This window comes from Micromys minutus, assembly GCF_963924665.1.
Source record: "Micromys minutus genome assembly, chromosome: 13".
NCBI classification, from domain to species: Eukaryota; Metazoa; Chordata; class Mammalia; order Rodentia; family Muridae; genus Micromys; species Micromys minutus.
This window is the reverse complement of record NC_137982.1, coordinates 48891741-48918332: the sequence shown is the minus strand read 5'-3', so window position 1 is coordinate 48918332 and position 26592 is coordinate 48891741. Positions and strand designations below refer to the sequence as shown.

General features: G+C 42.7%; 1 protein-coding gene across 1 annotated transcript in view; it reads left to right on the top strand.

The window, feature by feature from the left end:
* The window catches only part of CCDC141 (coiled-coil domain containing 141), a gene marked incomplete at both ends in the record, with an annotated part of 162870 nt that overhangs the window by 74053 nt on the left and 62225 nt on the right, over positions 1-26592 (top strand). The window contains 2 exons of the mRNA XM_080928184.1: positions 7810-8004; positions 21417-21589. Of these exons, the coding sequence (XP_080784310.1) occupies positions 7810-8004; positions 21417-21589 (368 nt within the window). The remainder of the gene's footprint in view (positions 1-7809; positions 8005-21416; positions 21590-26592) is intronic.

Below are 26592 nucleotides of genomic sequence, written 5' to 3'. Positions count from 1 at the left end.
TCCCACCTTTTGATTTTTAGCCTCATCTTAGGCATCTCTGTCTATAGAAAAATGCTTGTGGAAGTCTTGCTCTGGGTCAGCTGCATTTCTCTTAGGATCCAGACTCCCTCACCCCTCCTTGACTTTGTGCGCTGGCCAGGGCTGTTTCTTCTGCATCACCCCCTTCTATCCAGTCCCACCTCCAAGCTCCTGAGCTACAAGTCCTGCCCGTGCTGAAACACCCATCTCAGTCTCTAATCAGGACAGCCTTTCTTTTAAACATTTGCTGGTTCGAACTTGAGCTCACACAGTCCCTTTGTCTCTGTCAGCTGTCTCTATGAGGTGCTGAAGAATGGGTTGATTGTTCCGTGTCAGTGTGAGAGTTACGCAACATCCGTCCCGGTACCTTTTGCCCACACTTCATGGGTTACTGAACATAGGGTCAGAGTAAAGTGGTTCCACTGAGTCACAAGTCTATCAGATCCTCCAGAAGGAGAAATTCATGTGTGAGATTCTAGTCTTGACTACATTTTATTTGAAGGCAGATGATGTCTTTCATACCATTAGAAGCAAAGGTTTGTTCCTATAAGGAAGAGAGAGAAAAAAATTTCTACATACAGCTACAGAAGTTTTACAGGAAAATTAAAAAAAAAAAACTACATAGGTATTCAGAAAAGTGTAAGAAAGGAAATGCTTAAAAAAGTCTTTTTCATTTTCCTTTACATCTGTGGCTCCATTGTCTAAGACAATGACATGAAGAAAGAAGGAAAGAGAACATGGTGTGAGTCCTTCATGAATCAAGATGATGGCCAACATTATATCAGAGATATCACACACACACACACACACACACACACACACACACTAACACACATTCTAACACACATACACTCCCACACACATTCACACACACACTTATACACAACACATACACTCACACATGCACTCACACACTCACTCACACACACATAGACCCACACTCACACACACATACACACACACACTCATAATACACTCTCACACACATATCTCCCCACCCTGGAGTATCAAGTCATCAGAGAGTCCTAAGTTTATGACGGATTGTGATATGAACAACTCATCCAGAATAAAGATAAGGAATTTACTTGTCACGGTGTCTTCCATAACCCATTTCAAATCTTACTGGATTTATAAAACACAACTTTTAATTTTAGGTTTACAATTCATCGAGGCAGTAACATAATTTTAAGAGTCAGATTTGCTGAGTTCGAACACTGAAACTACCATGATTACATAACCCGGCCACCATTTATTGGGATTGTAAGGAGCTCTTGGCCACTTGTTCTTGTTGAACAGCCCACAGTGACGATCCTAGCATTTGGCTGGTTAGAAGTAGTATTGCTTCTCTCTGGTTCCAAATAAAAGTTCAGCTTTAAAAAAAATAAATTCCACCCTACCAATAAAAATTATGAAACTGGATATGAGGTGAACCTAAAATATGTTCTTAAAACCTTCCCACCAGATGTTAATGGCTTTACAACCACTGTCTTAGCTTTTAGTCTGTTGACTGTTGCATCTTTCCTACACCACTAGACTATGGGCTCCATTCAGGGGCCCAACACTGGACAGTGAAAACAAACCAAACAACCAACCAAACAAACAAACGAAAAACAACAGAAAAAGAAACGTCCAAGCTGGGATTCCCCCCAGCCCCCAGGGGTACAGGGAGACGGAAGGTTTGCTTTTGTTCTTCTTGAAATTAGAGAAAAACAGTCTATTCATAATCAGAAATTAATTTGGGGGTATATGTCCATTTCTATTTATAGCATATCAGCCCCAACCTCAGCAGGGTTATTTATAAATAATTACTCTAATAATAAACCAATTTTGGGGAGCACTTCAAATACGAGAATATGAAGCACACCAGATAAATCATTGAATTAGCACAAATCTCCCCAGAAGCAGGAGTACCCATCAAGTATGGTGCAGCCGCCATTGGTTTGCTAGGGAAGAGAACTCAAAAGCAAAAGTTTCTTTAGCAAGTGTTCTTCCAGGCCCACCTCCTGCTCATCTCCAGAACTCTCTACTGAAAGGGTAAACTGAGCATTTCTTTCATGCAGAGGTGAGAAACAGTTCTTTCTGTGTGTGAACCATGCTTTGTAGGAATGTGCACAGGAAGGCATAGTTCACATGGCCCCTGGGCACTGCACTCTGCACGTTTGGAGGCTGAGGGACTCCTTTCTCTCCAGGATGACCCTACAATTGTACAGGTCGGCCTGGAAGGGAGAGTGATGAGGGAAAACCTGTAGAGAAGTTACTGTCCAACTTGACACAATCAGAACTCACCCTTTCTGCCTTCTGGCTGCCATTCTTCCAAAGTGAAAACATTTCTTTCAAAAACATGCCTGCTCAAAGCAGACTTTCAAATGTTCTCTGATTAAAATTGCCAGGTTTGTTTGTGCCATCTGCTAATGCAATCATGTAAAATTCTGATTTTCTGTCAATGAGTTAATCCTCCTGATGCCGAACCAAATGGGATTGAACAGGAAATGGGCTGCACCAAGTAAATTGACCTTGGACTCAGCTGAGCTTTGTGAGCAATCCGTGAGCTCAACTTGTGCTTCTGCCCCAACTGGTTTTGGCAGTGACAGCCGCTGCCAGTCTTCCTCAGTCTCTTACACACGCATTCATTCCCTTTTCCAGTTTGTCCGTTTCCCCTCACCTCACACTTACACTCCCATAGCCAGCATGGGATAAGAGTGCATCATCATAGGTATTGATTGACTTATTAGACCTTCTCCCCTATGGGGAAGTTTTGTGTCAAGAAAAGCTTATTAAACATGTTGCACTCATTACTTCTTTTGCTTTTCAAATTGGACTCGTGAACGTATTTTACTTTTTCAACCTACTTAATGTCAATCTATAACTTCATTTGAAGATCTAGCCTCGGACTATAACAAAAATGAGAGAGATAGAGGGGCGGGGGAGAAAGAAAGAAAAGCAACCATTCCATCTTCTTGTCTAGCCACACTAATCCTCCTTTAAAGTTCCTTTTCCATCAAGGGAACCCAGAGAAGCACAATTTCTCCAGCAAATGGAATACTGAGTGGTCCAGTTTAAAAGGGTCACTAACTGTGAGTGATAAATGAAAATACCGGAATGACCCAGAGAGACACCCTGATATACTGCCACTTGGCTTTATTGGGTCAGGGATAGGCATGTGCTTCTGTCTAATTGAAAAGCAGGGAAATGACAGACCTTGGCTTCTTCTGGTGGAGGCACACCCTGGAAATGTTTTATTGCAAAGTGACTAAAACCCTTTAAGGAGTTTAACACATAGGAGACGGTGGGAATGGCTCAGCAAAAAAGAACTCAGAGTCTCTCCATTGTGTTGACAACCATATATATATTACATGTGATGGATTCAGATAACTCTAGAAAGTCCTCTCCTAAAAAAATAAAACAGTTCAAGTGTCCCCTCAGAAAAATGCCTGGGGAAACACATCATTGCAGTGGTATAGAAACACAGCAGACAGTCCTGAGATTGCCCAGAGAAAACAGAGCCAATTTTCTAAGAAGATTGAGTAGAATAGCGAATGTGCCTAGCCTCATTTAATGCCCACAGAGCTCGTGTAAGAATGTAATTAAGAATGAAAACAGGTAAGTGGCTGAACCTGGTTCTCTGAGTTTCTTCAGAAGGTCAGGGCCTACTCTTTCTAGCTGAATCCAAAATAACAAGTGACTGTGTGTGTGTGTGTGTGTGTGTGTGTGTGTGTGTGTGTGTGTGTGTGTATGTGTGTGTGTGTGTGTGTGTGTGTGTGTGTGTGGTGCATATGTGTGTGTGTGTGTGTGTGTGTGTGTATGAGATGTGGTGTATGTGTGTGTGTGTGTGTGGTGCATATGTGTGTGTGTGTGAGATGTGGTGTATGTGTGTGTGTGTGTGTGTGTGTGAGAGAGAGAAAGAGAGAGAGAGATGTGGTGTGTGTGTGTGTGTGTGTATGTGTGTGTGTGTGTATGTGTGTGTGTGTGTGTGTGTGTGTTTGATGTGGTGTGTGTGTGTATTGGCGGGTGGTCCACACACTTGACTCTGTGCTGGAACATTTATTCTCATATGTTTTTTGAAGTTTAACCATAGCAGCTCTCTCAACAAATATGGTAAATTCTTGTGTGATGGTGATAAAAATTCTGAGTCATCCTCTGTGGAGAGCTGGGGCTGGGGTGGTACCCTGACTCTGATACCCACGCTCAGGTGAGCAGCCTCAGCCTAATCACAGGCACCATCACAAGTGTAGATTCTGACTCTTTCTTACTGCTGCCAAGGATTTGGCAAGTGTCATTTCTCTGAGCTCTAGTTACCTTGTGGTTAGAATGTGGATAACAGCTTGAGCCTTGTGAGGTAGGTGAAGATGAAGTGAGATGGTACAGGTATAGGTTAACACAGAGCTACTGAATAAAGGAGAGGCAGTGGTTAACCCTTGGTTGGCAGCTAGTACAGCGACCTAAAGCTTCCAGCTACCAATCAGAATACACACTTTCTCCATCCTCTTATTATGTCTGCGTTTTCCTTACACACAGCATGCTAACCAATACCCAAGTTTTGCATTTATGAAGGGTCTCTCCTTGCTAATAAACATAGAGCATTCTAGTCAATGCGAATTACAAAAAAAAAAAATTACCTGTTTTATTCTGCATCTTTGTACATTTAAGTATTTCTTCACCTCAAAGGCTAATTAGTTCAAGATCTTAACCGGTTGCAGAAATAATGGCACAAAGACGTGAGGTGGATCAAGTGGGTCATTACATGTATGAAGAAAGAATAGGGTGATGGTCCCGTGGCTAAAGTACATATCAAGCAAGCATCAGGGCTGGAATCGGGAGCCCCAGAACTGTACATAAGTGGCCGGTAATTGTAGCCTAAGAGGTGCAGAGAGTGGACCCAGAGAACAGACTAGTTAGCAACAGTCATTATATCAGTGAGCTCTGGGTTTGATTGATACATCCTATCTCAATGAATGAAGTAGAAGACTGGTTGAAAATAATCCTTCTCCTCAACCACAGGCTTCCATATCCCCACAGTCATGTGCCAACACATTCGTATCCATACATACCAAAAGATACCAATGTACACACATGCATAGCACACCACAGATGCATACATAAAAATGGGAAGAAATAAAAAAAGAAAAAAAAAAGAAGCAGGAAACATTGGGTTAGCAGGCAAACCAGTAGACAGTTGGGGCCTCTTAACCACAGGTATGTTTGCTGACAATATTCTACCTGGACAATTGGACACCTGAGATGCTTAGCAAACAAAGGGCTTCTTTGTCAAGAACGTTTACCCAAATATTTCAAATGACATCACCTTCCAGGAAGGTGTTGGCACATAGCAGCAGAGCAGACACGTGAGGACAGAGTCCTGTTCCCCTTAAGACTGTTTATCATGTTATTCAACAATATTCGGGGAACATCCCATGACTCTTAGCTCTGAATTGGGAAAAAGGGACACTCATTTATGAAGATCAAATATTAGGGGAAGGACGTGTGGCCACACTCAGTGAGGGTGTGTGAGAGACCTCCAGTCCAAGAACATTTGTTCTTTCTCAACATGTATTGGTTTTGAAGCAGGAGGGCTATTATTTACCATACTTTAGAGATACAGTTCTGTTCAAGTGGAGACACAAAGCTTTTTTTTAAATCTTGAGAATGCTTGTAGCACAGAGCCCGAATCCATGAGCACAGCTTTTCTAGTCAGTGAGAATTATGGAGAATTTGGAATCTGCATTCTCAATTCCCTGAATGATAACACAGAACAGAGACCCATGAACTAGATTCTGTGGTCCTTCTGTGGTCCTTCTTTGAGGCCATGTCAATATGTGGAACATACTTTTCTGAGCCTGCGTAAACACTAAAATAAAACAAAACAAAAGAAACAACAATAACCAAAATAACAACAATAACCAAAAAGAAAAAGAAAAGAAAAAGAAAACACACAGCCAAGCTGAGGATTTTTGAAGATCATAGTCACAAGTCACATTTAAAACAGGCTCCTTCCACCCTCTCACCCCCACTGCTAACCCCTAAACCGACCTTCTTTATTTTCATATCCCTCAATCAAAATAGTTTTCTGTTGGGTATTACAAAAGAACATGTACAATTTGTACATTTAAAGCCCACTCATTGTGTATGGTATTGTGATCGAAAAAACATACTGATGTATTTCATAATGAGAGAATATAGGAAGTGGTATGAGATATGAGCTTGCAAATTGATAAAGAATGAAGCTACATTTTATCCTTAGGTTACAGTCCTAGACTGTGGCATGTATGTAGTAGCATTCATTGTGTTGTATGAGAGTAATAGAAACTGTAATGACACAGGACTCTAAAATTAGACTTACTCATGAACTGTTCTGTGCTTTGCTCAATGTCATTTGAGATTGGTGTCAGAAAATACACCAACCAGGCAGCCATCTTAGAAAACACACCAACCAGGCATCCATCTTAGAAAACACAGCAACAAGGCAGCCATCTTAGAAATCACACCAACCAGGCAGCCATCTTAGAAAACACACCAACCAGGCAGCCATCTTAGAAAATACACCAACTAGGCATCCATCTTAGAAAACACACCAACCAGGCATCCATCTTAGAAAACACACCAACCAGGCATCCATCTTAGAAAACACAGCAACAAGGCAGACATCTTAGAAATCACACCAACCAGGCAACCATCTTAGAGAAAGAGGCAATTATTGCTTTATGAGGCTGAATCTGGCAACACTCCAGTTTTGAAAAACTTGAACTTCCTCAAGAAATGAACTGAAATACTGCTCTCTCTCTCTCTCTCTCTCTCTCTCTCTCTCTCTCTCTCTCTTGGTTTTGTTTTAAATCCTCAGGTCACATAAGGTAGAGAGCTACTTCTTTTCTTTTTGGGACATGCTTGTACATCATCAAGTGTGAAGCATTAATATATAAAACTAGGACCAACACAAAAGAAACTGCATGATGTATTTATTTTCCAATGAGTAATGAATCTCGGTCTCCCTATTTAGGCTAACACAAAAACAGTAGCCATACACACTCAGTTTCTCTCCTTTGTTGTGCATATTTTCTCCATTGACAAGGAGCCTGACGTGTGGGGTAGGTATTCTTTTTACACTTGAATGAATACTAATAGAACAAAATGAGTCAGAGATGTGTTCAGTTGGAGGTACAGGTAATGAGAGCAGCGTGGAGGTCATGGTAATAGGAATGGATGTGACCTGCATATCGAGTGATCCATTAGCCTCTCTGCCCTTCTCCCCACCCCATCCTCTTCTGGTGCCTGTTTTCTGTATCTCTCTTATGACTGCATATTGTTTCTCAAACCCACATGGTAGCATTTACTTCTACATGGCTTATTAGACTTTACGATTGAAAAATATCACGACAGATTGTGGATATCTGTCCCCCAAATCTTACCGGGGATCCAAAACAGGTGTCTTAGTTTCAGTTGCTATAACTTGAAGGAACATAGACAGGAAAGATGACAGACAGTAGTGACACAGCCTGCATGATTCTAGAAGATTCTGGAGGTTTGAAGGCTGAGGTTGGGAAGAAACATGGGTTCCATTGTGATGAGGGCTCTCTCCTGGGTTGCAGACTAACTTCCCCTTGTGTTCTTATATAGGAGAAAGTGATGTAGAAATACTGTTTTTAGACCAAAGATTCTATACTTTGACCTAATGACTTCCCAAAGCTCTGCCTCCTAAAACATTCTTATTTGGGGACTCTGTGTCAACATTTGGATTTGGGGACAGTGTGATAAACACAGCAGGGTCTGTGTGCAGTCACTAAGAATGTTGTCTTGTAGGAATGGGATTTGGCCATCGAGAAGCTGAAGAGCCAGGCTCTTGGGATCCTACTGTCAAAGGACTTAGCAGCAAAGGAACATCTACAGCTCTCTAACCAGAAACTGAATCGACTTCAAGAAGAGTTTGGACAACTCATGGCGGAAAGAAAAACCTGGCTAACAATGGCAAATGACTTTTTTACCAGTGCTGACAAGGTCAGTGTGAGGCCAAAAAGACAGTGTCTAACTCAGTCTAACCAGTATGAGACCTATTATGTTAGCTGGCCAGGGCATGTCACAGAAGGCTAATTTTCTGTGGGACACCTAACAAACTGAGGGAAACACAGACGGGTTTTTAAAAACTATATTCCTATTTAGCTATTGGTTGTTTTTCAAAACTAAGAGATTATAAGAGATTATGTTTTGTTGTGTAACAAGTTAACTTTTGAAATAATGCCAAAGCCAGGCATCTTTAATCCTAGCACCCAGAAAGCTGTGGGTTTGAGGTACAGCCTGGTCTGCTTGTTCCAGGCTAGCTCTATAGTGAGACCTGTCTCTTTTTTTTTTTCTTTTTTTTTTTAAAAAAGCAAATAACTTTTAAACGTTTTCATCTTAGAACTATAATTGGTCTGTTTGTGAGAGACACTCTTCACTTTAAAATGTTTCTCACAGACATGAGGAAATATTATAAAATACATCCAGTCAAAAAGAAACCTTACCAATGTTACCAATATGCCTTTTTGCTTTTTGTTTTAAATTAGTTCAGGCTGGCCTCTGACTCCCAGTGTAGTGAAGGATGACCTCAATTTGACCTTTCTGTGTCCACCTTCTTAGTGCTGGCACTGCTGGCATGCATTAGTTTGTGTAGCATGGGGACTCTGTGCATGCTAAACCAGCACTCAACCAGTTGAGGTGCAGTTTTGTTCTTTTATAGCATTTTCCCTTAGTTTATTAGGTAAAGATACATGCATATTATGTCTTTGGCATATGAAGCCAGCCCTGAGGTCAGAACCTGCCTTACCACAGACATCCTGCCTTGGTCTTAAATTGTTAAGTAAGGCAAGAGGGGGCCTTGGCACTGACCATTCTTTTTGAGAAGCTCCTGGCTAAATGCCTTCAGTGTTGGAGTGTGTGGTCCTGGGGGTGGTAATACTTATGACTAGTCAGTAAGAAGTTCCTGGGTCAGAGAGCAGAGTCCTGGTGAACAGGATTTCTACCTCACCTTCTGCCACTACATGAGTGCATAAGAGGATGGAGTGCAGCCCAGGAGATGGCCCTCATCACAATGCAACCTCCTTTTCTTCCTAATGTCAGCCTTCTAGCCTCCAGAGCCATGAGCAATGTGTTGCTGTTGTTTGTGTGCACAGGTGGTGTTCAGTGTGAGCAGCTGGTGATGTTATTTGAAAGATTTTTTGACCTTTGACACTGTCCCATAGACGTCCAGATGCTGCACTGGAATTGTTTAACCAGTTACTTACCAGAAGTACTCCTTGGCTAATTGAACTTTTTGGGGGATCTTACTGTTTTCATGTAGGAAACAGATAAAGCCCAGAGCTCGAGACACTTAACTAAGTACACACCAATTACTCCTCAGTTTTCTCTTTAGCAGCCCAATTTTTAGGTAAGAGGTTTTAAAATCTCCATCACACCTTTAATCTGAAGGATGAGTTAGCTGTTTCAAGTCAACTGTTACTGAAGCTAAGGGGAAACAGAATGCAATGTGTTTCTATAAAACAACGCTCCTAATAGAGGCCGCCACAGAGCTCACAGCCTTGCAAAGCGTTGACATTTTTCTGTCCTTCGCCCACTCTTGCTCTCTTGTTGTTTTGGTTTCTCTACAGTCATTGTTTGATACCTTGCCATGGCTATTAATCATCTGACTTGATTCTCAGGCCCCAAGGGAGCTTGTAAAAGTTAGAGAAGCTGAGCTGGTGGAGGAGACGGGGAGAAAGACAAGAAGGAAAAAAGGGTTGGAAAAGTTGAGAATGGATTCTTTCTGAGTCTTGTACAACAATGCAAGTCTGGTCTGGAGGGCAGAACTCTCGTGTTTCTTAACCCAAAAGAGTAGATTCCTTGATCCCCTGTCATCTCATCATTTGGTAATGCTAACCATGCAACTTACAAAGCTGCTGACACTGACCAGTGCTCTCTCTGTGGCCAGATGATACTTAGAAGGCTTGAAGTTCTTTCTTACTTTATGAAGTAATATCCAAAATAAATACTAGTAATTCAGTGTGAAGAAGGATGGGTATGAGAACCGTGGTGTAGTCAGTACCAGCATTTCTAGAGTGAATAGTTAATTATATATCCATATGCATTGTTTCTATGCTATTGAGGTAAAAGGAACAATGATATTATATAAAGTGTAAGTCTCTGTAAGCTAAGAACTAAACTCTTAGGACTTTTAAGTGACATTTTTCCTCCTGATCTCTACTTTAGAGTCTCCAAATTTAAAAAAAAATCTATCAATATCTATGTATAGATATAGAGGGCTGTTCTTTTTTAATATAATATTAAAAGTCTTTAAAATAATATTCTAGGCTAGAATTTCTGTGCCTACTAGTAAGTGGGGTAGTGCTTAATCTACATCATCAACTGTTTCTCTCAGAAGTGTTTATTTTCCCCTTTGAAAATTGCCTGTGACTCGTCCAGGGGACACTGCGGTTCCCTGCTGTGTGCACTTGTGTTTGCGGGTGAAGTCAATGCTCCCAAGCACCTAGGATTCTGGTTACCTGACTTTCAGGTTCTGGTGCTGTCCTTCTGTGGGTGCTGGCAGCAGCTGCATAGGTTATTATGAGCCAGCATTGGATGGGTGACAGCATCAAAACAGTAGCTAGGCAATAGCAAGCAAAGGAACCAGCCCGGTGTGTGCCAGTTCCAATATGGGTGATGCCCCAAAGAGGAAGGGGTGAGGAGAGAACTCTCCACTCGGGGAGCCTGCTGTTTTATAGAAAGCAGTAAACAAAGCTGCTTCTTGTCTCAGGGGGTGGCATAACCTCTGGTTGGGAAGATTGCTAGCTGCAGAACCCACTGAGAAAGGTGTCCTGCTAACGATGGCAACTCTTTCATTCTTGGCATACAAGAGAGAGGGGTGACAGAACACACAGGCAAGCGTGCTGTGGGGGACAAAGAAGTCTCTTCTTGAGAGCTCTTACCCTACAGAGATGTGAATTAGTATCTCAGTAAACAAACTCATTGGCTGAAATTATTCATGTAATGTCAAATGCCAGTAAGCAGAACATGTTGGTGCTGTGGGCGAATGGGCCTTTGGGGTATGTGAATGTCAGCTTACTAAAAGGAGAGACAGTGGGTTTAAAATGTACTTGTTGGGAGGCTGGAGAAGTGGCTCAATGGGTAGGAGCACGTGCTGCAAAAATGTAAGGAGTTCAGACCTCAGGATCTTCATAAAAAGCCAGGCACAGTCCTGTGCATGCCTGGAACTTCAGCATCATGGATGGCAGAGATAGCAGGATAAGGGGGGCTGGGTGGTTGGCTGCTTAGTTCTGAAACCTGGAGAGATCCTTTCTCGGGGATGAGGTAGAGAGTGGCAGCCTGAGTCCTCTGACCTCTACACATCCATCTTTACACAGACACGCCATTATCACCCTACCTCTCCCTCCCATCCCTCACCTACACACCATGACCACACAGTCTACCACCAACCCACCACCCACACACCACTATACTCCCTACACCCACACATCACCATGACCAACACACACACACACACCACACCACACCCATCACACACATATACACACATGCACACTACCACCACTTTACACACACAAATACTACCACCACCACGTCTCACATACATCACACCACCACCATCATACACCACCACCATCATACATACACCCATATACACCACCATACCACCTGTCTCTCTCTCTCTCTCTCTCAAAAACACATACATACACACACTCCACCATCACACACACACACACACACACACACACATACATACACACATGCATGTAACTCCACTAGTACCACCACATCAAACAGTATTTTTTATGTTTGTGTGAGTAGAAAGGGATGAAGGCAGTTTCTCTGCAGAGTAGACAGTATGTTTTTATATCATGTCTACTTAGATTTCTACCATATTTATTGTTACCATCATCCCTAAATTTCTTTCCACTTTCATTCATTCCTCTCTACCAATTCTAGGTTGGTAATTCACTTATTGTAGTCACCGGATATGCGGTATGGTAAATCCACAGCAATACTTACCTCCATCTTTAGTCATTCCTGTACTTAGTGAGTATTTATTGAGCAACTTCTCTGTGACAGGTACTGTTCCTAATCCCGGGGATACAATATTTGGAGTGAAATGTGAAGAAAATCTATTGGTCAATAGAGTGTACAAATTTTGAGAGCCAGTAAGCTCTAACAGTCCCCTCACTGTCCACACTGAGAACAAGTCCCCAAATGCCTTTGCCTTATGACTGGTACGCTGTAATTTGTCTAGGAATTTGGGACAATTACTCAGACTTTGTGAGTCTGTTTCTCAAGCAGAGAAAATGTGAGCAGTGTATTGTTCTGGAGAGATGGCTATTTGAATCTGGACTTAGCAGCAGATGGCAATGTGGAGATGTGGGCCTTTGGAATGTTGCTATGTTTTCCCTCTAAAACCCACCCAAAGATTGAGCCGGGATACTTCAGGAACTGATGTACCTCCTTCTCAGAGTTTCTTTCTGTCTTTGGTGAACCCATTTGTTGAATCATTGAGCAACAAATAAACTAGTATTGCTGGTGGCTTCCACTGAGGACGAGATGACTGGAGAGGAGCCCCTCTCTACCCTCCGAGCTTGAAATATGAGCATCACATCTGCTACAGAACATTCTGTCATCCCTCCAAGTTTTCGTCCTTCTCAACTGTGGTTTATCGTTTTGCTATAGTTCCAGCATTTTGTGGACTTTTATTAATATCTGTTGACCATCCAAGACATAGTTACAACTTTTCGGGCTTTGTGGTTGACCGGAACATGGATGAATATCTAGCGTTTTTCAAGATAAAGAGCTTGAGCTTTATATTTATGCAACAGGCATGACTGAACCCAAATCTGTCCAGCGTGGCCCTTGGGTTATCAAGTTTCTTGCCCATACTTTCTGTTCCCAGGCACATGGTCTCTCTGGGAGAAGCAAGCAGAAAGGACAGGCCGACTCTATCTCATGAACATGGTCGGACCTTCAGATGGGCAGTATGAATGCAAAGGTGAAGTGAATTTGGGACATTCAAAGAAGCCACTAAGTACTCATAGGAAACAAAGTGACCTGGCTTCCATTGCTTCCCCATCACTATTACAAATGTGGTGTTTTTTGGATGATGTGGTTGCTTTTCGAAACAATTATGCGCCAGTAATGCCTAGAGCCACGTTCCTGTTAGACATGAAAACAAAATAATTAAGCATGACATTTGCTGTACTTTTTTCCCATTTACATATCCCTCATTTACCATTTAAAAATACATGCATTTTAAGCACACTGGTGGGAAACAACCACAATGGTTTAATTATTGAACAGATTGAAAGAGGAAACATGCCCAGATAGAGAACCTAAAAAAAAATATGATTGAGAAAGAATGTCTTAAAATGATGTAAATAAAAATCTAATTGTTAGAGATTTTTTGAAAGTTACTTTTAGTGGTTTAATTCTTCAGTACTGTGTCTCAGGGTCCTCTTTTCGAAAGATTTAAGTAAGTATATGTGCGTGTGTGTGCACATGAGTGTGGGTTCCAGAAAGGGAGGTGAGATTCCCTGGGTCTGGAGTTACAAGCAATTGTGAGCTGCTTGACATGGAAACTTGGGAACCAAATCCCGGTCCTCTGGAAGGGCAACACTGGCCCTTAACCACCAACCTGTCTCTCCAGCCCCAGGGATTCTTTTCAAAAGCCACCTCTTTTCTCTTATAAATACCTGGGACACTTGCTTTCCTATCTAGCTTCTTATACTCTGATAGTACAATGTATTCCTACTGGTTCCCGGTGTCAGATCAGTGTGTGAGTGAAGCCAGTGACAGGCATGGTCTCAGACTTCTGGGCCCTCCTGGACTGTTTGGAAGACAAAGTGGAAAACTGGAGGACAGCCCGATGGATTAAGCCCAAGGCAGTGGGGAACACTGACTTGGACCTGGTCAGGGGAAATGTGTCAAGGAAGGTAACCACTGGGTGGGGCTGGCACACAGGGAAGGGGAGAATGCCAGAAGATGCAAAGTCAGCCATGTTTGGGAGGCATAGGTTAAGTCATTGCCTGAGGTGTGGAGGGATACACCTCATCAGATGACAAGAGTGACAGTAACAATAGAGGAAGCCAGAGCTCAGTGAGGAATGTGGACACCATGTTCAGGAGTGTGTGTTAATGTGTGTGCGCACACGTACGCACATATGCATACAATGTATAGTGGTATGTGTGTGTATATACATATTCTATATGTATATATACTATATATATACAACATTATATGTATATAATGTGCTATATGTGTAGTTGTTGCTATTATATATCATTCAGTACATAATATATAAGAATTATATCTAAGAACTTGAATAGATTATCTTAAGTCAAATCTCACCCCCCTAAAATTGATGATGATATCTTCCTTTAATCCACCTTCCTTCTGTCCCTCTGAGAGAATGGTGACTATGGGTGAGAACCTTTGACTTTAAATCTCAGAGGTCAGGTTGTTTAAACCTCAGCAGTCAATAAAGGTGGGCACATTGTTAGTACAAAAGTATTAAATATAGGATTAAAATGTATGGAAAGTCTTTAACATCATTCACAAGACCCCTAAACCCAGTTCAGGCTTAATCATCTGATTGTCAAGTTACTCAATTTGGGGGTACTATAAATCAATAGTAAGGGCTTTGCCCAGCATCTCTGAGGTTCTGGGTTCTACCTCCAGTACCGCACATACAAATAGAGATATTCCATTTTATTCCTACTCACCAGTAAGCATTTTCCCCAGTAATTAGTAGTAAGTAAATCCGTCAGTGGTCGTCTAAGTCATGAATGTGTTCCCTGGCTGTCCTTCTGTGCACTTCTGCACTACTAGATATCTTTTTTGGCAGTGAACATATTCCGCCCTGTGGCAGTCATTTCTTGGTAGATTTGTTTTTCTTTGCCCAGTTACAATTCTTTGAGGCTAAGAAGCGCGTCTATCTCACGCTGTACTTACCCAAGCAGTCTAGTGCCTTTAATTAATTACTTGAGCCACTGAAAAGCAGGAAGGACAAGCTATAGCGTGGCTAGGTTTCTCTGAGCCTGGCTCTTACTTCATCAGAGCTGCTGTGGTTTACTGTGAGACACCTTCAAGATGAAACCTGCTGGTTGTCATTTTCTCAGAGGAGGCAAATGTTACCGGCCCCTCGCCTGGGGTTCCAGCCATTGCTTCCTGTACTTACATATATAATTTGCTATTAAATGTACATAGTCTCATCATCTCAGGGGAGCTCGGGAATACTGTGTGTGTGGCAAGTTACATGAAGGGAAAACGAGTCAATCTCTTAAGCTGTGGGAAGGTTGTCATCTGTGCTGCGGTTGAGACTCTACATTGATGTGGCTTCTTTGTGTTCACCTATGCTCCTGTAAGTAACTCCTATCCCGTGTTCTGAAAGTGAGCCCAACAGACTCATTGGTTTCCCAGGTTGGACCTTGAGAGAAGTCTACTTTGGCCTGCCCTATACAGTATAAGTAGACATTTGTTCCCATCTCCCCAGAGAAAGTTCAGAACGTTCATACAATAAAGAACCCTGTACCGTGTTGTTCGTAACAGATTGTATTGACCCATAGTATTTGGGATACGATCAATTCGAAAGGGAAAACCTTACTACAGGGCTCAAAGAACATGGACTCTCAGTGCAATGTCTGTGACATGCCTGAGCAGCTAAGTAGCGTTATATAAAAGAAAATATCACCCGTGTCAACCTTCCAGTGACTCCAGGCAGTGTTGACTGTTTATTCCTTATTATTCCTGTTGTAGTTCTCACTGTTCAGGACAGAGGTTGTCTTGGCCATCTGCGTATGCCACCTAGTGTTCGAAATTTGTATGTTGTGTGACTGAATAAACTACTAGTTATATGGAATATCGATTTAGCCTTTGAACTTGAGTTTTCTCTTCAAAAAAAAAAAAAGTCTAACAATCCCCGTCTACTTTAGAGAATATCATTCCATAATTTTTTAGGGTTGGTGATGAATTACATATGCATGTAAGGCTATAGTTGGAGTATAAAACAAAATGACAGGACACTGAGGAAAAATTTCCATAGTAAATCCTGGAGTCAGGCTGGGTATGTTCGGCCTGACACGTTTACTGACTGCGGGGCCTCGATATGTACTTAACTTCTCCCTGTACCTGATATCTTCATTTGTAAAACAGAGATCCGGATTCTGTGTTCTTACAGGATCGTCAGCCCATCTCAATAAGGTGACACGGGACTTGTGTATACCATAGCTGAGTGTTTGCTGGGGACATAGCCCCGCTGAGCTCAGTGACTGCATAGCTGAGCACTCGCCGGGTACTAGCCAGAACTCTATCATTCCTTACGCATCTCACATTGCTTCAGCCCCTCTAATGTGGCAAATCTTATGTGCAGCACATAGTTAAATCTAAGGTCCATAGGTATTGCTGGATATTCCTTGGAGGGATAAACACAGAAATAATTCATGCATGATTTCCCATATTAATAGAACAAAGATCACCCTAAAACCACTTAAGTCAATTAAGATAAAAAGAGAAACACGGTGAATAGACCTGAGACACCTGAAGTTCTACTTAATGAGTCTCATTTCATTTGTAAGATGAATTTGCCTGAGGAAGACTAAGATGTTAGTATGTAAATGTCTTTCATTCTCTTATGGATATAATGCTGTTGATACATGCATTCAATCTAAAGCTTCTTTTCCAGTATTTTTCAGCTTGTGAGGCAAACCTGCCGAACAACAAATGCCTTTAAATACAACTTAGAACCACTCATCTACCCTGAGGCTGAAAGCGGTAGGGGCCAGGAGGCACAGCAGCTTTGAGAAGTAAGGAACCCATGGAGGCAGCGGAGGATTGGGAAAGGGGACCTGAAATCCACCATCCTCCAGCTCCAGGTCTTCATGGGTTTGCAATGTGGAACAGTTTTGGCCACATCCTGAACGTGAGTTGGTTGAGCAGCCTGAGCCACGAGCAGGTGCCTGGGGTGCTTAGGGAAAGAAAGTGAAGACGTGGGACCTTATATCAGCTGCCCTGAGAAGATCTGACCCTCTGAAGGTGGTGGAGAATCAGAGGCTCTGGTCTGAAGCTGTTTTTGTGTCCTTGGGTGTTTTCCAGGGTGTGTCATTTTGTTGTTCCCTAATATTGACGAGTCCGCATTTATCAGTCAGATTCTAACGTCGTTGTTTCCCAGCATGGCAGCAGAATTACACTGCACGGCTCAGGGTTCTTAAACCATGGGTCTTTTAGATATATAAAACAAAGAACACATGCCATCCCCTGACACCATCTAGGCTTGATTTGGTACAGGCAAGCTTGGGTCTGCATTTAACACAGTGAACGGGAAAGGTTTTTTATTGGCCTCTTTAAGAACAAAAGCCAAGCAGTTTCTTAATCTTTTCCAAATTAGGGCCCAAAGGAGCTGACCTGTCTCCTTGTGTGGAGGGGCAGGGTGGTAGTGTGAGAGATGGTGTGGATGCCTAGAACCCAGCAGGAGAGAACACTGTTCTTATCTCTACCCCAACCCCCAGTCTAGTCTTAAATGCTTATTCACCCTGGACATATAAGGTTTGAAGAGGCAGGGGGCTATGAAAAGAAAGAACAAGGGGGAGGAGACTTTAATTCCAAGAGTGTGTGTGGGGCTCACAGTGTTCTTATTGCCAGGAAGACCTTCTGTACTGTATTTGTAACAAAGAGATCCAGTATATCAAGTTCCCTACAGGCGGGGCACATAGATGAGCACCCCATTCTATTTTGGGAGAAGTGAAACGGGAAGGGTAATGCTTAGATCATTTCTGGAATTGGCACATAGATTCCTCACCAAATTCTACACAGGACTGGGGGAAAGGAATCTTGCATATCATTCAGCAGAGAGCTTAATTTTGAAAGAAGACTTCTAAAGCCCAATGGTTAGCTGTTATTTCTGTGTCTGTTATGCTCAGAACTAACTATGCTGGTTAGTTGTTGTCAACTTGACACACACTACAGTCATACGGGAAGAGGGAAGCTCAGAGGAAGAACTGTCTCCATTGAACTGGCCTACGGGCATGTCTTTGGAACATTTTCTCTAATTAATGGTTGTTGTCAGAGGATCAAGGGCACCTCGGGCAGTACCGTTCCTGGGCAGCGATCCTGGGTCGGAGAACAAGGAAAGATTGTAGCTGTGTTCCTCCTTCGCCTCTGCTTCAGCTCCTGCCTCGAGCTCCTGCTTTGGTGTCCCTCAGTGATAGACTTTAATCTTTAAGATGTTATAAACTTCTTTCCTCCAGAGGTTGCTTTTCGTCTTGTTTTTATTGCAACAACAGAAACCCAACTGGAACATTATGTAAGGGACTCCTTAATAGAACCCTTCCCGCCTTACTCAGAGGTGCTCTGTGCATGTTTATGTTAAGCTCATGAGAGGAAACCTGTCATCTCCTTTATCGTGTCATAGTTTTGTCATTTGCTTTATTATGTTGAGAAAATCATGAAGTGCATTCCTAACGGTTGATCTATTTGAGAAGAGGCTGTGGAAGAAAATCTGGCTCATTTGATTCCAAGCTAGTGTGCTGCCTTTGCTTTTGATTTATGGCTTATTTCTAGTGCCGATCTGACCCATCAGTTTATCTTCATTCGTTTCGAAGCCATTCCTTTAGTATAGCACCATGACTAAGGGACAGGTAGATTGCACATGTATCTGACAGCCTTGCAGTTTTAGCTTCTAACACCTCTGAAAATGGCACAATGGTCGCGGTCTGCGAGAGGCAGCTGCTGGCACAGGGTCACAGAAGAAAGCCTCATAGGATGAAATTCAGACGACAGGTGGCTGCACCCTTCTAGGAGATCCTTTTAAAGGCGTGTTTGATGGATTGAAATTTAGAACAGCAGCTAACAGTCCGGGTTCTGTGCATCTGCCTTCATTCTCAGTAACCGTGATCATTTTCCTTTAATTCTCCAAACAACAGTGAGCATAGCATACCCTATTATTGAAACAGAATGGGGTTCACTTTGTAACCAAGAAGAGGTACCATGAATTCCCCATCCCTCTTCCATTTGTAGGAGGATACTAAGACTTTTCTTTCTTTCTTTTTTTTTTAAAGGAAGAAAGGAGATCACATCCTGACATTTACATGTAGACTTTCCATCTATCTCTTCCCTTGGTGGAGCTTGAGATTTGTCAATCCAAAGTACAAACATAGCATGCAACAACTCACCAACCTTAAACTTTAAGTGGGATTTAAGGGAATCCAAGGTAATTTTAGTCACCAGAAGTTTGCTTTAAGCATTGACTTTAAATCTTACCCTTGATTAACAAGAAGCACCATTTTATCCTAAATAAATAACCCCATATTTAAAATAAAACTGAAACCCTAGAAACAGAGCTTGCTCCTCAATGATGCTTCAGCGAGCTGTGGGAAAGTCTTAAAACCACAATCACTAACATCAGCATACTGCCTTACTCTGCTCTGTTTCCAGTTGCAGGAAAAACATGATCGGGTAAAAGAAAGGATTCTTGGGTATAAACGTTTCTTTAAAGGGCTTAAGTTACTATGAAAGCAAACCTGAAAGATATGAGGACATTGGAGGAAGAAGAGTGTCTCAACATAAAAGAGCATCTGGGAGATTTCTGTAGATTCCGATTCTGTCCTGTTTGAATTTGGCCATTCTCATGTTCCACCCACCCTCAATGGATGTCTGTCATCTTCAAACTGTCTTCTGCGAGAATGACTCAGCCCCACTTCGCTCCCTGCCTCAGGTCTCCACTAGCTTATCTCTTATCTTGCCTCTTGTCTCTGATGGTCTGGGATCCTCCCTGATGGTCTTCTGTGGGTAATCCCTACCCATTCTTATGGGCCCTGCCAAGCTCAGTGGATTCCCAGTTAGCAATCCGGAAAGGCTAGACTTCAAGGCTGTTGCTGGGCTGTGTGGTGTTATATGGTACTATACACCATTTATGATAGAATTGTTCTTCATTGTGGTCTAGAACATTCTGAAGGGTGGCTTTCTGCAAAAGCGCTGACCAGAAGAATTCTCTAGATGTCCAATGTTTGTTTGATCCACTTTACTCTTCTCTCTAGGCCAAAGGTCAGAAATGGCCATCAGGAAACACCAAAGACTTTACTCTGTTTCATCTTTTTAATTACTTTAAATATCTTTAAAAATCAGTTATTATTATAATTATGTCTTTTGTATAACTTTATTTTTACTACTTGTAGGTTGTTTGCAGAATGTGTGTGTGTGTGTGTGTGTGTGTGTGTGTGTGTGTGTGTGTGTGTGTGTGTGCGTGATATAAGCCAGACTACAGGTGTCTGTAGATTCCAGAAGAGGACAGAAGATAGATATCCTAGAGCTAGATTTGCAGAAGGATGTAAGCCTCCCAATGTGGGTTCTAGGTACAAAACTGAGGTCTTCTGCAAGAACAGTATGCCTTCCTAAATGCTGAGACATCCTCTAGCCCAATGCTTCAGTATCTTAATGTCAGCTAAGCCCCAATAGCCAATAAACAGCTCCTTTATATTTCATGTTAATTTTGTCAACTCCATCTTCTCTGTGGGGCAGTCTGTCTATCTGCCAATGCAGAAAAAAAAAAATGGAGTTTAAAAATCTTAAGTCAAAACCTTGAGTGGAGGTGGCTGGAGAGGTGACTTGATGTCAAGAGTATTGGCTACTATTCCGAGGACTGAGATTCAGTTTCCAACACCAACATGGTTGTCTCGAAAACATCTGTAACTCTTGTTCACGGTAACCCCACAACCTTTTGTAGTCTCCATAGTTACCAGGCATGCAAGTGACACACAGATGTGTGTGGAGGCCAAACACTCACACACATAATGAAGAAAATATATAAGATAATTTTTTCTATATATCAGATACTGAGCACATCAAGAACTATTACTTTGTTTGTGCTCTTTGCACTGTTTCATAAATGAATTATGATCCTCTCCTGTGGGCACATGGACAGCTTGGACGGAATAGGTCAAGGTCATATTTTAAAGGCCAATATAGAAGTTCTTTCTCGGTGTCTCTCTCTAGTGCTTCAGGTTCATTGTGTAGCTCATCAGGAAGTTCCCCCTTCAGACTTACAGAGCTGTTCGGGTCATCAAAGGCTCATCCATTGTATGTGCACAGTATAAAATATGCACAATATCAATCCAACTCTCCAAATCTCATACTGTCCGCTGTCTGTGTCACACCGATAGCTGAATACAGCAATTTTCGGTCATTTTATGGCATTGACATTTATTTATGTTGGACGGAGCTGTAAATTTCCCTAAGTGGGCACTGCACTGCTGTTTTCCTGAGCTAGGACTTGGTTGTTGTTCTTGTTGCTGTGATCAGACTACTAAGTTGAAGGGCCTGGTTTAATCGCTAGTGTTTTGTGTACACATTGATGCGGGTTTAAACTAAAAATGTAGAAAATGAAAGTTTTTTTTTTTTTTTTTTGGCAGGCATTTGATGTACTTGGAAAAGTTGAAGCTTACCTTAAGCTCCTTAAATCAGAGGGTTTAAGCCTGCCTGTCTTGGCAGCGAAGCATGAGGAATTACACAGAGAAATTAAAGACTCCACAGCCGCTGCTCTGCAAAAGGGACAAACCTTAATCAGCCAAGTAGACTCCTGCCGGTGAGTAAAGTCTGTTTTATCCCCAGTGTAGCAAGCTTTTTCAGTTTCCACAAACTGGTAAAAAAAAAAAAAAGTTTCATGAAGGCTTTTATTTATTTATTTATCTTTCTTCTTCTGATGTTCTGCTGCATTATGATGTGGCTTAAAAGGTTCTATTGAATTATGTTCAACAGTGATTCTGAACACAGCGTTGCTCACCCAGAAGTGAAGCCGGTAACCTAAGCCTGAGGACTTAAAGATGCTAAGGCTTTGTGTGAAGAGGGGGAGAGGAACCGTAGGAGGGAGGGGCTCTGCTTCCCATCTTCCCAGATGCTGGTACCCTCATTCTCCTCACCCCCTCAGTTCTTCTCTGTTGCCCCATTTTTCCTTTAGGAAACAAAACTAAACACGCCTACCAGAATTGCTCTTTCCTTTTGACCTTCCTATTTTACTGAACAACCCCCCTCCCAAATGAAAGGTAACTATAACTAACACAAGCTCACAGTGAGTGAGAACCTGCTATGTGCCAGGCACCGTGCCAAGGGCTTTAGGGACATTATCTCACTTAATCCACAAAGCGACTCTATGAAACACGAAGAATGTTTTCCTTCCACAGACAGGTAACTGTGGTGCAGGTCCAGTTTGTGACAGAGGCAGCTTTTGAACTTAGGACACAGGCTCCAGTGTGCCAGGAAGGTCACTTCAGTGAGCATGTTCAGTGGGTGCACTGGGGGGGGGGGGGGGGCTGAGAACTGTCTGGCGTGGGGGCAGAAAGGGGCACTGGGAAAGAGAAAGAATGCATTTGGGAAGTGTGGGGATGTGAAGACAGGGAGGTGGGCACGGTTCTTGGAGCAGGTATCAGCCGGGAAGAAATGAAGGCAGCGCTTTGGCTTGAACCTGAAGAGACGAAATAGATGGATCCCAAGAGGGTTAGACCCCAGTTCTCATTTTCCTCGTCTACAGTATCCTTGAAACTCAAAAACACAGTCTGAGGAATGAAGTGGATGGGATGTGGTAAACACGGTTTCACCTCCTTTCAGCCTCCTGGTCTGCTCTTTCAGATGTTTTTTAAATAGCAGATGTGGGAAGCCTAGGCGCGGGAGTTTTCTTTCCAGAAAACAGTCTGACCTGGACAGAGGCATTGGATTTGGGGATTAAATAGTTGCTATGGAGCCATGCAAAACAGAGATTAGAATTAATCCAAGGTCTCCCAGCAAAAGCCAAAACCTGGAGGCCATGACAAGGGCAACCAATTTCCACAGGGGCATAACTACCAGTGACAACTGGAGGTGCTTAGTTTCTTGAGTAGGGTGTTGTGCCACACCCAGACAAGGCTACCGTCTATGAGGCTGGAGCAGGCATGCGCCATCCGGGCCAAGTGTGCCTGTAGCAGTTGCTTCCTTCATTTCCCGTCATGATCCAAGTCTATTCCTTGTAAATGTCTTGAGCCCTGCAGAAGACCGAAAAACACAAGAGACTCCTGTATGTCGGTGTGGGTCATGTGACATCTAGAGCAAGGGCTGAGGCCTGCCATTATCACTGGGTCCCAAGTCTTGGCCAATGCTACCTTCCTGGCCAGGCTTCTCTTTGCTTGTGCTGTTCTCTCTGGTTTCGGGAAGATTCCTCATGTGTGAGAAAATGAATACATAGCCAAAGATCCCTCTGACCTCTGGAGTCCTGGTTTGAGTTTTCCCTTCCTGCCAAATATCCATCCCACAAATCCTAGGTGCTGAGCTTCTCTGAAAATTGATCCTGACTTCTTTTTTAATTAATCAGTTTATTCGTTTTACATCCTAATATCAGCCCCTGCTCCCGGCTCTTGGATCTCACTTCTCTGAGCTCCGATCTAGAAACTCCCCTGAGGCAGGAAGCCCGTGCCATCATAGTCCCCGTGGTTCGGCTTCCCTTCTCCGGGGCACACATTTGTCTTCTCCCAGTCACTTGAGAGCCAATGGGAAGCTTAAGCCCTGCTTCTTACTCAGAAACTCAGTTTTCTGGTTCAAGCTGCTACTTCACTCCTGGAGTCGGAAAGGTGGTGACAAGTTTTCCTGATAAGTTTATCTGGTTTTCTCTGGTCTGAAATACTCGGTGCCTAAATCACCGAGTGACATGTTTTGTGCTTTCACTTTGTCCTCCTCCTCCTCCTCCACGTTTGCCTTTAGCATGGCCGGCATATCAATTTACTCAGCCAGCCTGATTCTTTTGTCTCCCTCGTTCTTCCTAGTCTTCATTTTTTTTTTATATTCCCCCCATTTATGGAAAGCCTGGTAATTAAGTTAACAGCCAACTAGCTTGATTTTTAAAGAGAATTAGAGTATGTTTCTGTCAGCATCTCAGAAATATAAGCTTGCTTCCTACTAGATCTTGTCTTGCCCTGAGACTGGGCAACCTTACAAATCAGTGCCCCTTTCATTTTGAAGGAGGAACTAAAGGTGAAGAGAAACTGGTAAAACAGTTTTGACTCAGAAAGTGGATGCAAAATAGGAACTCACTGGAAACCAAATCTCAGTTGCAAACCAGCAGGCAGCATGGTTACTGACCTCAATTCCGTACATCCTACCCGGGACTTGACCCCCTTTCTCAGTCTGATCCACCTGCGCATACGTGGGTTCCCAGAGAAGGAAAATGGTTTTCCAAGACGGAACTTTCTGGCCACAGCCACTCTGGAGTGAAGGTAGAATTTAGAGTCCTAGCAAGAACAACAAACAATCGAACATGGAAAATGCCTATGTGGAGAATCACAGTCGGTCTCTAGGCTTTGAGATGCCAGCCGTACCACCAGGGCGCACAATGCTGTTAGCAGATGCTTCCAAAATGGCACGGGTCAGAAACCCAAGACTGTACTTCAAGGAGTTTCGCTGTGCGCATTGGGAGTGCCCAGATAGTGGTGTGGCTTTTAGAGTTAACTCTGAGTCTCTTTCCTCCTCTGCAAAACGGAAATTCCCACTTAATATTTTGCATTAAATAACACAGCACCATTCCTTGCACCTAGAAAACACCCAATACATAATTATTTTTTTATTTTATTACTTTAGGTTTTAAAAAATATGAGCTTTCAAAGCAAAAAGAAAAACAAAAACAAAAACAAAAACAAAACCACAAAACCATAGTGCTTTCAAAGAAACAAATTAAGAGTCACCTGACTGTTTCAAATATCTGCAGCAGGGTGGTTGTAACACATTTAAATTAGGAAGGTTGGGCTTGAGTTACAGAAGATAAGTATTGCTCACCTGATATCAAAGGCAAATTCAGAATCGGAATATCGGCAGGTAGAAATTTGAGAGGCCCTATCATTTAATTTTTTACTGTTGATGATGGGAAGATAAAAAGCCTTAGAAGTTTGCATGTGGGTGAAAGGAAGAAATGACCACCTCAAGGAAAGGTTGAGGAGGTTTTTGTTGTAGCTGTGAGGGAGAGTACAGACATGGGCATCTGGAAGAGTGCACAGCAGGAAGAGGAAGCAGTGGACAAAACATGATCAGTAAATTCATCCATTCCATGAGAGAAGTGTTGGGGGCAGGGAGGAGAAGGAGAGGAGAGAGGAGCTCGTGGGTGAAAAGGGAAGCCCAGGAGCTGGAGAAGTTTAGGGTAGAGAGCAGGGTGGGAAGTGGGAGGAGCCACAGGTACTGAGTGTGCTCTGAGGCCAGCATGCACTTTGGTATGTATCCTAATAGGAACCTCAGTTGGACATTTCTTCTGAGTTTCCCTTGAACCTCTCTATATTTATCTGAGATAAAGGGTTCTGGATACATCTGAGTTGTTTGTCGTTGCTGTTTTGTAAAGAATAGCATTCTGGGGACAGTCCTGGAATCAAATGCATTTGAGCCAAGCACAGAATCATAGTGGTGAATGCTCATATTTCCCTGATTCTTCTAAATCTAACCTGCAGCCTAATCATAATTCTGCTTCATTGGGTGTTTTTTTTTTAAATCTTTGTAGATGGAAACATCTGTCATATGGCTGAGAGATACTGTATTATGGTTTTTGTGTGTGTTGCTATGCATGCAGTTGTGACACAAGTTATTTATGATAGAATGTGATAACAGCCAAGCTTAGTCTCACAGCAAGGCTGAGAGCCCTCAGCTACTGGTCCCCTCACCTACTCCTAAGAAAGATGGCATCATTCCTAACGGAAGCTGGCCAGCTAGCACACGGTGTTTGGTATTGCGCCATAGGAAGCTGGTGTGGTTGGAAGTGCTCAGTCTGAAGCTCAGGTGACAATAATGACGTGGAGTGAGGGATCTCTGTCTCTTTCTCTGCGTGCAGCTCTTCAGAGCTCAAACACAAAGCACACAGCAGGGCCAGGCCACCTCATGAGCCATTCATTTGCTTTTCTTGTTTGTTAAAATTCATTTAGGAGTCTTATTCGAGCATCTACCAACTCAATTTCCATCCCTGCACGTAAGATTTCCCTCTGTCTTGTCATGGTGAAGTTGGATGCATTGGTTACACCTGAGCTGGATATTTTGCTTCTGTGTAACTTTAAGTGTCGTCTGCTTTGACCCAGAACATGGGACTTCTTTTATATAAATTCTCCATCCTTTGTATTTCCAAGATTGAGATTATCTTTTTCTCCCCCCATCCCCCATTTTTCACTTACATTGACTATCACCACCTTGGTTGTAACCAAAGATGATAGTGAACCTCGGGTGGAGTTTAGCCCATTCATTCATTTCTTCATTCCCAAAACCACGGTCAATGTCTTGTAAAGCAGGTGGTCCCAGGTATCTAATACCACATCTGTCCTCCTGCTGTTTGCATCCTGGTGGGAAGAGCCAACCAGCAAGTCAATCTATAAGTGGGATGCCCCTTGGTAGCAGGACATATGATTTAAAGTGACTAAGTGGCAGGGACTATTTCAGGCTCTGGGGTCAAGGAAGGACCAGCTAAGATGAGCGCCCCTGAGAGGTAGGTGGATCCGACAAAGAGCTGCATCAGAAGAGACAGCGTCACTGAAGGAGAAGCAGACAAGAGGAGGAGAGCAAGAATCAAGGGAACTGTGTTGACAAGCTCATTAGCCATCA